Raw genomic sequence first — 13,865 nt, 5'->3', positions numbered from 1 at the left:
GTTAAATTCCCTACCTGTAGAGTTACTAGAATTAGTCAGAGGGAAAAACCACTGCAGGCAGCGTATCTGTTTGTTGTGTCAGTTGATACTAAAAATAAAACCTGGGAGGAAAACATGCTAATGTTAGTGTTTTGTCTAAAGACAGGCTTTTTAACAATTGGCGTCCTTGTTGGCGGATGCTGTTTCATACTGAAGATGACTACTAGGAGACTGTCCAGTGCATCGTCTGCAACTTATCACCTAGTCCCGCACGCTGCTCTGTCATTTTTTTTTTTATCTTTTTCAACAGAAGGGATCATGTCAGGCTTGTTTATGGCATTGTCTCATGTCTCTGCACAATACTGAACTCGGATGGGCTTCTTACTGTGTAAAATTATCCCAGCTGCTTTTTATTGGCTTCGAGCCATCCGTATATTTAGTGGGATTTTCAGAGTAGGAAAAAAAATCTTAACTCGGCTCCCTGAAGGGTGCACTTTTCACCTGGTTAAAAAGATTAGCAAATGGGATAGGTGAGCGGGGTTAAAATCTTCAGAAAGAATGCAGTGCGAGTTCCTTCAATATAAAACACAGCTCTTTCCGCTTTTTTTTTTATTCTTTGCCGTTGGTTTTTAAATCCCAGTATTTGATTTCTTACTGCTCGGTGTGGGACTTTGCAATGCGCGTGGAAAGACTTGGCGTGGCGCAGGTCGCTGTTTCTCCGGAGTCGGTTCAGTGTAAGTTAGCTTTTGCAGCGCCGCAGCAGCGGAAGAAGGGGCGCTCCAGAAAAGCTCAGGCAGCTTTTGCACAGCTCCCGGGCACCTTGCTGGCATATGGCATTTGTCAGGGATATGGAAAATGAGACACAGTTGAATCGCAGCTGTCGTTTGTTTGCCAGAATGGCAAACTGGGCGATTGCGGCTTACAAACTGGGCAGGACGCAGCAGCTGCCTGCTCTCCGCCAGCTTCGGAGGGGACGGTCTCCGTGCTGGGACCTGCCGGGACCGGGCAGTGCATTTGGAGGAGAAGTAGAACAATCACGTATTCCTAGCAGAGAAAAAAAAAAAAAAGAAAAAAAAAAAAGAATTTTTTAGGTGAGAAGTAGTCCTTCACATAATGCTAAGTTGAGTTTCTGCAAGAGGTGGCATTAAAATGGTTTTAGCTGAGTGAAAGTTGGTTTTGATCTGATCTAATCTTTATTGAATCAAATCAAAAAGCCACCACCTGGTGTGTCCTGGTTGGAAACCTCCGTTGGAAAGCCTCCAAACCTGATAAATTGCTACGTGTCAGATAGGGCCGAAGCCTCCTTTTTTCCCCTCAGCTTCTTAGGTAATTTTGTATTCTCCCATCAAAACTGAATCTGTTTTGTATTTTGCCTTCTGTTCTTTTATCTGATTTTGTCTGTCTAGCGTGTTTAGACATGGGAAGTGTTATTAAATGGGAGAAATGGCCTTATAAATGGTTCAGGTTGCTAGCCTGTTTTTTTAAGGTGAACGTATTTTGAGCTCTGTTTTTAAAGCGCTGTAAGGATAATTTGACACTTTAAAATGTTTCTGCAAAGCTTGAAAGTACTCATTTATTGTTCTCTAGAAGTGAAATATAGAAGTAGTCATTTTATTGCTACGAAAACAAAAGGTTTGATAGGTTTCATACACTTGCAAGCAGTAGCACCCTGTAATTCTGAATTAGTTACTCATATTGCTTCTTTAAAGAAATGTAAATGTTAGTCACTAGACAGCAAAGCTAGGGAAAAAATTCTTCCAGCAAAATAAAATTTAAAGTAGTTTTAAACAAAGCTGATATGTTTGTTTTTTTGTTTTTTTTTTCTTCCTTCTCTCTAAAACTTCCAGGCGTCCTAGAGGAGTTATTTCCACTCCAGTGATAAGAACTTTTGGAAGAGGCGGAAGGTACTATGGGAGAGGTTATAAAAGCCAGGGAGCAATTCAGGTAATAAAGCCATGTGCCTGACTTCACACCGCTCTAGTTTACAGCCTAATACGGTACGGACTTCCAGACCAGCTAATATTGACAAGCACAACTTTAAAAGATAAAAAAAAAAAAAAGTGTTTCTTACAATGACCTTGCCTACGTGTTGAAGCTGTAAGCTGCGCAACAGTGATGGATGACAGGCTAGTGTTGCACCTCAGTTACGAGCAAACTCTGATTATAAAGACAGATGTGGAAAAATGTATTTTGATACGAAAGCTGTGCCTACACAGCTCTAACCGGCCGTGGGAGTAGGAGGAAATTTAGGAAAATGGGAGAAATGCAAAGCTGAAACAACTTGGCCGTTTCCGTTCTCCCCCACGCTCTTTCCCGGTTTCTTGCCTGGGACCACGGTCCAGCCTCATGAAGAAAAATTAGTAGCAGTTGAAGGATCTTTGCTGCTGCATGGTTCCAAATCTAGCAACTTAGTTTAAACTTAGAGGAAATAACAGCCCAGTCTTTGCCCCCACGAGCACGCAGCTTCCTTCTGGGTGACAATATACAAAGCGTCTGTGGATCGTGGTTTTTGTCTCTTCCATGGAGCCTTTAAATACAGCTGAAGCCAACTGCTGTTTTGTATTAAATGCCAGTTGCTTCAGAGTTCTGTTTTCCGCCCTTTTCCATTGTTCTTGCTGCTACGCAGTTGGGAATGTTGATGCAAGTCCCAATGGTAAGGGATGAGCGGGCAGTAAATAGGTGGAAAACTCACCATATGTGTTATCATCTGGATCCGCAGTTTGTCATGGAGATATTAGTGTGTAAGAGTAGGGGGGTGTTTGCAGGTACCGGACAGTAAGAGAAGGGATGTTCTCCAGTGGATAATGAAGAAACTATTCAAGTAAAACTTGCTGTCTCCTAGGTCTAAAAATTCAACTACTTCTCTTCCTTGTTAAATTTCTCTGTACGCAGATCATATACGTCTACGAATGTACCTGTGTGTTTAAAGCTCTGCATCTTCTACTTTAAATAGAAAAGAAACCACTGTGTTAATTGTATAGTATCTAATTTCCAAGTACCTTAACCGAGGAAATAAAGGAAGCTCTGAGACGGAGCTCCCAAACGTTCTGGGTTTTTTTCAGGTTTACGTATGTAAGAGTAGTTCAGGTAATACCTGTACGTGGATGGTAGATAGTCTTGCCGGACAGTCAGCAAGTTTGGGTATTCATATTTTTATTAAATGATCTGTAATTTAGATGGTAAATACTTGTGACCACAAGGATCTTGGTCTAAAATTGTGCCTGCGATAGGGAGGAGAAAGGTAAAGGGTGGCATTTTCTGTTGGCTGGTCCTGAGCTCGTTGGATCCGACGGCCACCGGTCACTATAGCGTAGGTCCCTCTTGCGGGAAAAGGAAAAGAGTGAATTAAAACATGTGTGGCGGGGAGAACTTGGGAAGTTCATGCATAGCAAGTCGATTTGGATACCCAGTTAGGGCTGGCGGGCCGACGTGCTTCCCCGCGCCCCCGGGCGGTTACGGGCGGAGGGTCTGCGCAGGGCCAGAGCCAGACGGGCCTATTTACACCGAGTTACATCCTCCCCGCAGCGGCTTCACTGATCCTCCTTCCGAGGCGATACAAGCAAAGGCTGGAGAGCCTGGCTGAAAGAAGCAATTTGTGCTTATCAAACATCAGACATGGCTGTTTTTGCACAAGATGAGACCTTGGTCTGGAAAGAAACAAAAGCGTGTATTTAGAACTTGCCACTTAGTAAAGCCTGTAAAAAAAGTACATTTACACACGTGATAAATACTCGTTGTCCTCCTCTGCCAGTCATACCCCTGTGCAATGTTACTGCGGAATTTTTTGTCGGTTTTTTTTTTTCTGGCTAACAAGGATTGTGATCCTGATGCTAGAGAACAACAGTTCTTAACTCGCCTGCAAAAGCTGCCAGCAATTCAGAAAAGTACTAACTGTGCTGTTTCTAGTACGTCAAAATTAAGATTATTACAGCGTGAAAGGGTCGGCTATTGTTGGAGGTGCGTACGATGGCCGCATCTCAAGGCATTTCCCAGTGCTTGACGCTGTTAACAGCAGGACAGATAAGAACGTTGCTTCTTAGCAACCCGGCCTGCTTATTTTGTTTTGTTGTTTGAGGCCTATTACGTTTCTGGAACGCTGAGATTGATTGTTGCAGATACTTAAAAACTAAATACACGTTCTAATGCTGCATAAATCTGGTTTTTACCGCTACGCTCGGTCTTGTAAGATTCTGCTATAACGTGCTTTTCGTATGCAGTCCCTTTCCTGATCTGGGAGCATAGAGACTAGTACAGATAATACTGCATGGTACTTTTGCACCTCTTTAAAAGCTGTCTGAAAAAAAGTTTGGGGTTTGTATTCGAATAACGTGTAATCCTATCATTAAATTATCATGTCTGTGAACCAAGAAGCAGAGTTAAGCTGTATATTGATTCTCAGTTTCGGTGTTTCCAGACGTTGATGTAGCTCTTGCGTTGTGAAATAACTGAAGCGTCCGAGTTAGAAAGGGCGTTTTGCGGCAGGAGCGCCGCCAGGCGTGGCTGGAAGGCACTCGGGAATCCCGAAAATCCTTTCTCACCTGTGCTGTGCTGTTCGTTTGCTGTGCCACCTCTTATTTCAGCAGCACACGCGCCTCGGTGTCCGCTTGTCATCCCTCTGCGCGCTGCATGCTGCCTTAGCAATAGTGTCTTTGTAACGGCTTGTAAATATCCGGCGCTGGTTCTCGAGTAATTTTCTTCTTTTTTTAAAAAATAGGGCAAACCTCCTTATGCTGCTTCAGCAGAAGAAGTAGCCAAAGAACTTAAGTCAAAATCAGAGGAATCTAAATCCTCAATTGTGTCTTCAGATGGATCCCTGGCTGAAAATGGAGTTGTGAATGAGGAAAAACCAGCTTCCCAGATGAATGGGAACACAGGAGACATCAGGGCTTCCAATCAGTCTGAAAGTGCCTTGAGTAATGACTCTAAAATGTGCAATACAAATCCTCACTTAAATGCACTAAATGCAGACAGTGTTTGCCATAAAGATGATGCTCTTGAGGCCACTGTCTTAAAAAAAGAAGAGTAAACTTATTTTTTATAGAGGGTGAAGGATGTTGGGAAGGGTCAGGATTAGGAATATCTGGAAAGAAAGAGAGCCTACAGTTACGTACATTTTTTCCTTTCCGTAAGAGAAAAATGAGGACTTTGGAAATTCGGATCCCTCTTTGATGTCAGAGATTTAAACAACACATTTTTAGTTTTAACCAGTTGTAGTCAAAATGCTACAATAAAACAAAAAAGAAAGAGAATGAAGAGCATTTGACTCCCGCACTTAAAATGAAGTATACATAAAGTTTAAACTGGTTATGACAAAAGCTTGTAGTTTTGTTTTTTGAAATATAAAGAAAACAAATTTTGGCAGTCTTTAAGTATATATAGCTTAAAATATAATTTTTAGTACTTGGCACCATATGTATGCCATTATATTTGATTTTGCATTACTGTGTCACAATAAAGCTTTCTTTAAGGCTTTGGTTTCATGATTATGGGGGGAAAAAGGCACAACCACAGTTTTTTCTTTCTTAAATTTCATCACCGTTGATGTGGTTCTTTTGTGTTAAAAATGTGCAAACTATCGAAACTAAAAATTATAGAGTAATATTGCAGTTCTGCTGATTTTTAAATATACATCATACATACTTTACAAGCAAGTTAAATGGAGATAAACTTGAAATCATAGAAGATGCAAATGACCTTTTCAAAAGAAACACAATGTGTTCTGAAACTTTTTGTGACTAATACCATGCATCCGTGATCAATGAACTATGTGGTTTTGAATCAGACGTAGACCATTAGTACTACTATTTGAGCTAAACTTCTGCATGGTTCATAATTTTTAAAGTGTGTAGTTAATATTATGCATGTTATTGTCCTCTTTCTTCCATTCTTACAAGTACTGTGCCCATTTGCAAAACAAAAAGCTAATAATCAGTAATAGTCCTATAAAAGATGTTAACTATGTTTAGTCATTGACTGATCTTGCTCTAACCTTAAAATTTTGTGATTATTGACCTCTGTTGCATTTATTCTAAAACTTTAAAAAAAAAAAAATTATCTAGCCGTTTTGAATATCAACGTTACCCTGGTGTACTCATTGCTGTATGCATTATTGTTCTCTGTTGCTGTTTTATGCCTTCATATTAGCAAATATGAAATTCTGTGAAAAACAAAAAAAAAAAAAGCTTTGATCTTCAAAAAAAAAAAAAAGTACCCCCCTTCTGTAGCAGGAAACAAATGGCTTGTTCTTGAGAACTTTCCCATCAAGAATTTAGTATAAGCAAATATACCTGTATCATTTTGATGTTTTTGTTAGTGTTTCCAAACTTAATGTACTTCAAAATCAGAATCATTTCTTTATATTCGTTTTCATATAATTCTCCTGATGCTCTTCATCACACATTAGTGATCAGAAATGAGGTGTAATTCCCCATTCCCTGCCCGCAAGAGCTAAGTAGGTATCTTAATGTAAGTTGAAGGGAGTTCTGCCCCAACTCATGGATTGTGCAAGAATGAACTACTGTTGGGTTTGATTGGTTGTAGATGGATTGTGGTGTGGTGTATTTGAAGGCTATTGAATGCAACTTACAGTGCTTAATAAAAATCTTTATTCTTTTAGTATAAAATACTGTATGCCTTTTTTGTCAACTATTTTTTTAATTAACCTGTTGTTGTAAATAAAAGTTTTTCCTATGCCCAAATGAAGTGAGTGAGTCAGCAGACTACGTGATGTCCTCCCGACAGCCGGCGAAGGAAAGCGCGGCCTTCCCGCGCTGCCGGGGAAGGCCGCACCTGAGGGCAGCGACGCCTCCTCCTTTGCGTTCTCTGCCGCTACTTGGGCTGGCCGCGTTTAAACGCGAGGCGGCTGATGAGGTGCGCGTACAGCAGCAATAACGGGGGCAGGTGTTGAAAGAAGAAGAAGATTGGCCCCAGGTGCTCGCAGGGTTTGAGGTACACGATGCCGGACAAAGCCTGGGTCTCAACTCCTCGGAGCTGAGAGTAAATGGTTTGGGATTTTTAAGCGGGAGGTCTCTCTACATCGTGGATCGTACCGATGTGCCGTGAGGAGTTAGAGATCTGTACCTTAGTTGGTACCAGGAGAGGGGTTTTTTTCTGGGCAGACCCTTCTTGTCTGCTGTCTCTATCCCGATGTTCGTCTGTTGGTGCCTGACACGGTGTTGAGCGCAGGTTACCCTGAGCGCTTCGCTCCCCTCGGGCGGCCACGGGAGCGGTGGCAGCTCTGCCCTCCCGGGAGGGCGCCGTTTGCAGCAGCGCGGCTGGGGTTTGCGCAGATGATGGCAGTCAGTCGTCCTCTGCCCTCCCCCAGCCCAAACCAGCTCTCACGGCACCTACCGGGGATCTGCTCTTGGACTCCGGCGTGGTCGTGGTCGTGTCCCCTCCTGCCCTGCCCCGGGCCTGCGCTGTTTGCCCCACCGCCCAGCTTGTCTGGTCTGGAAATACCCAGCCTCTCCCGGTGAAGGCTGAAGGCACCAGTCGCCCGCTTTTCCAGCGGTCCCTGGCAGGGAATAAGCAGGAGCAACAAAAATAACTGTGCATGGGAGATGGCACCAGTGTGCCACGTCCTGCGAGCGTGGGGACTTCACTCCTTCCCTCAACGTAACTGTGCCAGCAAAATTTTCTCCTGGGCAGCCCAAGCGTGACAAGCTTATCCGCACCGGTGTGGCTAAAGTTAGGATGTGGAAAGTAGCGAGTTAACTAGTTTGTTGGCCCGCGCTTAAGGTGCTGCTTTTACTTTTCCCAGAAATTACGGTGGAAAAAGCCTAGGGCTTGCAGTGACGTCTGTGTGCGTGACCTGGGGCACCGGTTTTCTCTGTGGCCCGTTTAAACCCCTGCCATTGCCCCGGCGCGGCTGAGACCCGGGGCAGGAGGAGGATGCACCTTCAGATGGTGGTGGGAGCGGCGGGGACAGCTCGCAGGTACCGAGCTGCCTGGTTCCCTGACCGGGAGCTCCGGTGTCAGACTGGGAACCAACACCGGGTTTTGTGCCAGGGGACTCGGTGGGTGCGCTGGGGCTGAGCGGGGACAGGGGGCCGGGGGGGAGCCAGCGGTGCTCTGTGACTCTGCACCCATCGGGGCAAGCACGGGGCTGCCCGTCTTCCCTCCTCCTGGGAGGCTTCTTGCAGGAGAAGAGATGCATTTCAATTTAATTGAGTCCTCTTCCAAAGAGTTAAACTGACTCTGGGATCGGTGATCCTACAGAACGAGCAGGGCTTGCTCCGGAGGAACACCTTGCGCCTGTGAGTTTATATGTCAGCAAATATCTTCTGTTCTTCACTGTGTTACGTGGACCTTTCATTAATCTATTACCCATGTATAGACAGGCTGCCGGCATCTCCTGGGACAATGCTGTGGACTCCTGCTGGACCGCAGCTGGGCCCCGAGCGTGGAGGTGGTGATGCTGCAGGTTGTCCCCTCGCCCACTGTGGAGGTGGTGATGCTGCAGATGGTCCCTTCACCCACCATGGAGGTGGTGATGCTTTGGGAGGTCCCCTTGCCCAGTGTGGAGGTGGTGATGCTTTGGGAGGTCCCCTCGCTCAGTGTGGAGGTGGTGATGCTGCGGGAGGTCCCCTTGCCCAGCGTGGAGGTGGTGGTGCTGCGGGAGGTCCCCTTGCCCAGCATGGAGGTGGTGATGCTGCAGGTGGTCCCTTCACCCACCATGGAGGTGGTGATGCTGCAGGTGGTCCCTTCACCCACCATGGAGGTGGTGATGCTGCGGGAGGTCCTCTCGCCCAGCGTGGAGGTGGTGATGCTGCGGGAGGTCCCCTCGCCCAGCGTGGAGGTGGTGATGCTGCAGGTGGTGCCCTCGCCCAGCGTGGAGGTGGTGATGCTGCAGGAGGTCCCCTCGCCCACCGTGGAGGTGGTGATGCTGTGGGAGGTCCCCTCGAGCTGCCTCCGTCCCTGCTGGGATGGGGAGCGCCAGGGCTGCAGCGGGTGGGAACAGGGGGGTCAGCTCTTCTCCTGGTGCCTGAAGGTCTCCCGTTGGCAACCTGGGAAAAGGTCTCGGGCACGGAGCATGGGGGCTGAAGGCAGCTCCTTGCCGTGCTGCAGGTTTTCCTGTCTACGCACGCGCCTGCAGGTGCAGCATCTGGAATGGGCGCCCAAGAGGTGGGGGGGACGTGACTTCTATTTATAAAGGCCAAAGGCCTCTGTGAGAAGTGAGCTTTATGATTTCTAAAGCGGAAATTGATACGAATAAAGATGATCGTTTCAGACCTGTCGGCTTAGGCGTGACCCGTACCCTGCTATCCATCCCCGAGAGTTAAACTGGGAGAACTGGCCGTTCGGGTGGGGACGTGGCCCCCGTCCACCCCCTGCCCCGGCCTTGTCTGTCGGCGCCGCACAGAGCCCCCCTCGCGCTGGCCCTGCGCTGGCCCCGCTAATTGTTTAACTGTGTCGTTAAGGACTGATGATGATCTACGTGTGCCGCAGTCAATCACTTTTAGTGCGTTTTTTAACATCCAATCTTCAGTGAGTCCTTAAACGCAGGCAGGTGGGTAATTAGTGACGGCGGAGGTGATTTAGGGGTGTCTGGGGCGGGGGGAGCCCAGCGCGGGCATCCCAGAGCGGTTTTCCTTCTCGGCTCCGGGGCAGCGTTGTGTTTCGGAGAGAGGAAAATGAGCTCTCGGCGACGTGCTGGGTGGCGGCGGCCGCTCACCCCTTCCTGCCGGGGGCTGGCGAGCTGCGGGGCGAGGGAACGCCGCCACCATTTTCTCTGCTGCGCTGGCGGTTGTGCTGCCGCTGCTGCTGCTGACGGCGGCGGCGGTTGCGTCGCTGGATGATGCGTCACGGGCGAGGGGGGTGACAGCGGCCTGAGCGGCGGCAGCCGCCGCGCCGGCCTCCAGCGCCTCGTTACACAGTCGCGAAGGGTGAGTTTTTCAGGGTCGGGGGAAGCCCTGCGGCCAGCAGAGTCCTGCAAGCGGCCCACGGCGCGGGGGGCCCTTCCTGCGCCCACCGGTAACGTGTCGTGGTGACCCCGGTGAGCAGGGCCCCCCCCAATCCCAGCAAGGATGGGGAATGGCACAGCACAGCCGTGGCTCCGGTGCTGCCAAGAGGTGACAAGGGAGACCGTGGGCACCTTTTTCAGTGCAGTCAGCGCTTAAGAGCGTAATTATCCAGACCTGAGGCAGATTACAGCTCCCTCAGTGAAAGTCTGGATAATCCTCTCCATTGCCCTGAAAGCCCCTGAAATAGGGCCGGGGTCGGAGCTGGGGGATGCGCAGCCCTGAGGTACGGTGACACCTCCAGCACCTGCTGCCCCTCTCCCCCCGGGACATCCCGTCCCACCAGGGTCGCGCAGTGGGTCGGAGCGGGACGGTTCCCAACGTCAGTGCCCTGCCGGTGTCCCCCGTCCCCGAGACGTCCGTCCCAGCCGGGGGTGGAAGCCCCAGCAGCGGCAGCTCCCCCGGGGGCGGCGTGAGGGGCCGGGGCCGCCCCGGCCGCAGGGACGTGCCCCCAAGGCCGCCTGAGCCCTGGCAGGGGGGGGGGTGTCTGCAGCCCCCAGCTCTAACTGTGGCTGCTGCTAATTAATAAAAAGGGAGAAGTAGTTTTGCATTTCCTTCTGCCCGTGGTTACAGCAGGTTTTGCTCCGCTCCCCTCTGGGCGCTGCGCCAAGTCCGGGGGGCTCTTTGTGACCCCTCTTTTCCTCCTTATCTGAGGAGTTACGGGGCAACACGCTCCTCTCCTCTGGGAGTCCTGGCTTCTTGCAGTTGCCCCCTCCAAACCTGGAGGGGCCACGGGTCTCCCCGACGCTCATCCGCTGCCTGATGGCCACTCGTGCCGCCTCCTACACCTCGATCTGAACCACCGGCCCATGCTCTGCTCAACCTGCCATGTCCTGCTCCAGCACGGCAGGGATGCGGGGGCAGGGGGGGATGCGGGGGCAGAGGGAACGTGGAGGCAAGAGGGGATGTGGAGGCAGGGGGGGATGCGGAGGCAGGGGGGGATGCGGGGGCAGGGGGGGATGTGGAGGCAGAGGGGATGCGGGGGCAGGGAGGGATGCGGGGGCAGGAGGGGATGCAGAGGCAGGGGGGGATGCAGCGCAGAGGGGATGCAGCATGTGCCAGCACAGCCCAGCTGAGGCAAACCCATGGCCCAGAGCCCCCCTCCCGAGTTTGGCCCTGAGACCCCTCTCCTTGGAGCGGGCGGAGAAGAGCGAGCAGCTGCTGAGCCCTGGCCCGGATGCTTTGCCTTCCCACAGCGAAGCAGCAGGTAGAGCTAAATACTGTTTCTTTTCATTTGACACCCAAGTAGAGGATGGAGCGTGTCCAGAGAAGGGCAACGGAGCCGGTGAGGGGTCTGGAGCACAAGTCCTGTGAGGAGCGGCTGAGGGAGCTGGGGGTGTTCAGCCTGGAGAAAAGGAGGCCGAGGGGAGACCTTCTGTACTCTCTGCAACCCCCTGAAAGGAGGGGGTAGCCAGGGGGGGTCGGGCTCTTCTCCCAAGGAACAGGTGACGGGACAAGAGGAAACGGCCTCACGTTGTGCCAGGGGAGGTTTAGGATGGATATTAGGAAACATTTCTTCACCGAAATGGTTGTCAAACACTGGAAGAGGCTGCCCAGGGCAGTGGTGGAATGGCCATCCCTGGAGGGATTTAAAAGCCGGGCAGACGTGGTGGGAGGGACGTGGGTCAGTGGTGGGTTTGGCAGTGTCAGGTTGATGGTTGGACTCAATGATCTGAAAGGTCCCTTCCAACCTGGACAATTCTGTGATACTACGCTAATGCCATGAGGAGTTCAGGGGTTTTGGCAGGAAAAAGTGTATTTCTGAAAGCACTGTGGGATTGGAATGATGGGGTGGGGTGGGATGGAATGGGATGGGGTGAAATGGGGTAGGGTGGGGTGGGATGGGGTGGAATGGCATGGGATGGGATGGGATGGGATGGGATGGGGTGAGATGGGGTGGAGTGGGGTGGGATGGGGTGGGGATAGGGTGGGATGGGATGGGATGGGATGGGATGGGGTGAGATGGGGTGGATTGGGATGGAGTGGGGTGGGATGGGATGGGGTGGAATGGGGTAGGATGGGGTGGGGATAGGGTGGGATGGGATGGGATGGGGTGGGATGGGGGCAGAGGGCCAGCCAGCAGGACGCTGAGCAGCTGCTGGAGGGTGGCGTTGGAGCCCGGCGGCTCCCCCGGGAGCCAGCCCAGAGGCAGAGCACCCGCAGGTGTGTCTCGGGGTGATGGGGTTGTGTCTCGGGGTTGTGTCTCGGGGTGACGTCTCAGTGGTCATGGCGGATTTTGCCACCTGCTTCAGGCCGGGCAGCACCTTCCCTGCACAGCTCCGAAGAGTCCTGTCCCCAAGTGTCATTTCTGGTGAACCTTGTCCACGCAAGCGTCCTTTTGCTTTGTGTCTCCCTGTCAGAGTCGTGTTCGTCCGATGTTCAATTCCACTTTATTTATACTCCGTCGTCTGTTTCCGAACAGGCGCTCAGCAAATCGAAAAAGAAAAGTTATAAACACTTTGAAACTCCCTTTCGTTCAGTAAACTTCTGGCTTCTTTGGCTCCATAACAAACGAGCATCCTGACCCCTACTGCAACACAGCAGGGAGGGACAAATTAACGTGAGTTTGACTGACGACAGCGACGGGCTCGCGCGCACCTTCCTCCTTTACGAAGTTTCAGGCTAGGAAATGCTCCTGGCCCCGCTCGGGCTGCGCCGTGCGGGAGGCGGGGGCAGCGCGGCAGCCTGCTCTGGGGGGAAAAAATAACAAAAATCGCGTCCGACCGGGCAAGTTCCGAAACCTTGTTTACAAATGGTTTAAACGTTTATAAAAAAACGTCGTGCATGAAGCTCCATGATGGCCACGTTACTTGGGTAACCCTGGCCAAAATCCCTTTTTAAATAGCGGGTTTTTGAAAGCTGCTGCCCGGGTTGGCAGCCTGCGCAGCTGGGATGAGCCGCCGCAGCCGAGCCAGCGGCGATGCTCCTGTGCCCAGCGCTGCGGAGCCAGTCCCGCAGGAGCCTGGTATTTCCTTTCCGCCGCTCCCCCCCTCCGCCCCCGCCCCGAACCTGCCTTTTTCCCACAAAATGTGGGAACCAAGTACTGATTTCCAGAGATTGCAACTGAATCCCTTCTTGTAGTTTTTCTACTTGCTGCATCTCAAGCCCTCGTAGCCGGTTGGTGACTCCTGGTCTTGTGATGGCAGGGATGGCCTGGCTGGCCTCGCTCCGAGAACCAGCCCATTTTAATAATTATTAACGTATTTTTCCTTTCTTTCTGACTTGTGATTCTTTTTATCTGCGGCGCTGCCTGGGGACTTGGCGCTGGTTTTAGCTTTGCATTGGGGCGGGGGTGTTCACGCCGTCGATTCCATGATCCTGGGGGGCTCAGGCGTGGTTTGGGGGCTCAGCCGTACTGTGCAGCAGATGAATCATAGAATCACAGAATGGTTTGGGATGGAAGGGACCTTAAAGCCCATCCAGTGCCACCCCCTGCCCTGGGCAGGGACACCTCCCACCAGCCCAGGTCGCTCCAAGCCCCGTCCAACCTGGCCTTGAACCCCTCCAGGGATGGGGCAGCCACAGCTTCTCTGGGACACTTCTGGGCCAGGGGCTCACCACCCTCACAGCAAAGAATTTACTTCTAATATCTCATCTAAATCTCCCCTCTTTCAGGTTAAAACCCTTCCCCCTCGTTCCATGGCTCCCCTCCCTGATCCAGAGTCCCTCCCCAGCTTTCCTGGAGCCCCTTTAGGGACTGGAAGGGGCTCCGAGGTCTCCCCGGAGCCTTCTCTTCTCCAGGGTTATTTTATTTAATGTAAACGAATGTGAATACCAGCGGTGCCTCCGACGTTACATTTGCTCGCGGAGCCTGAAGAGGGCTGCCGAGCCTAACCCGATCCCGCTGGATGGGGAGGACCTGGCGGC

The 13,865-nt window shown here is 50.9% G+C and overlaps 2 protein-coding genes across 4 annotated transcripts in view; both read left to right on the top strand.

The window, feature by feature from the left end:
- FAM120A (family with sequence similarity 120A) overlaps positions 1–6,602 on the top strand; it is a 53,443-nt gene extending 46,841 nt beyond the window's left edge. For all 3 annotated transcript variants that reach the window (XM_054216821.1, XM_054216822.1, XM_054216819.1), the window contains 2 exons: positions 1,827–1,923; positions 4,694–6,602. In XM_054216821.1, the coding sequence (XP_054072796.1) occupies positions 1,827–1,923; positions 4,694–5,005 (409 nt within the window). In that variant the 3' untranslated portion in view covers positions 5,006–6,602. The remainder of the gene's footprint in view (positions 1–1,826; positions 1,924–4,693) is intronic.
- Positions 6,603–7,867: 1,265 nt separating this feature from the next.
- LOC128915906 (microtubule-actin cross-linking factor 1, isoforms 6/7-like) lies at positions 7,868–10,835 on the top strand. The gene is made up of 2 exons (XM_054216835.1): positions 7,868–7,913; positions 8,315–10,835. The coding sequence occupies exon 2, from the start codon at positions 8,393–8,395 to the stop codon at positions 9,128–9,130; it is 738 nt and encodes a 245-aa protein (XP_054072810.1). The 5' UTR covers positions 7,868–7,913; positions 8,315–8,392; the 3' UTR covers positions 9,131–10,835.
- The last annotated feature ends 3,030 nt before the right edge of the window (positions 10,836–13,865 follow it).

This window comes from Rissa tridactyla, chromosome 10, assembly GCF_028500815.1.
Source record: "Rissa tridactyla isolate bRisTri1 chromosome 10, bRisTri1.patW.cur.20221130, whole genome shotgun sequence".
Lineage (NCBI taxonomy): Eukaryota > Metazoa > Chordata > Aves > Charadriiformes > Laridae > Rissa > Rissa tridactyla.
Note: the sequence above shows the minus strand (reverse complement) of the source record. Positions and strands in the feature narration are given on the sequence as shown.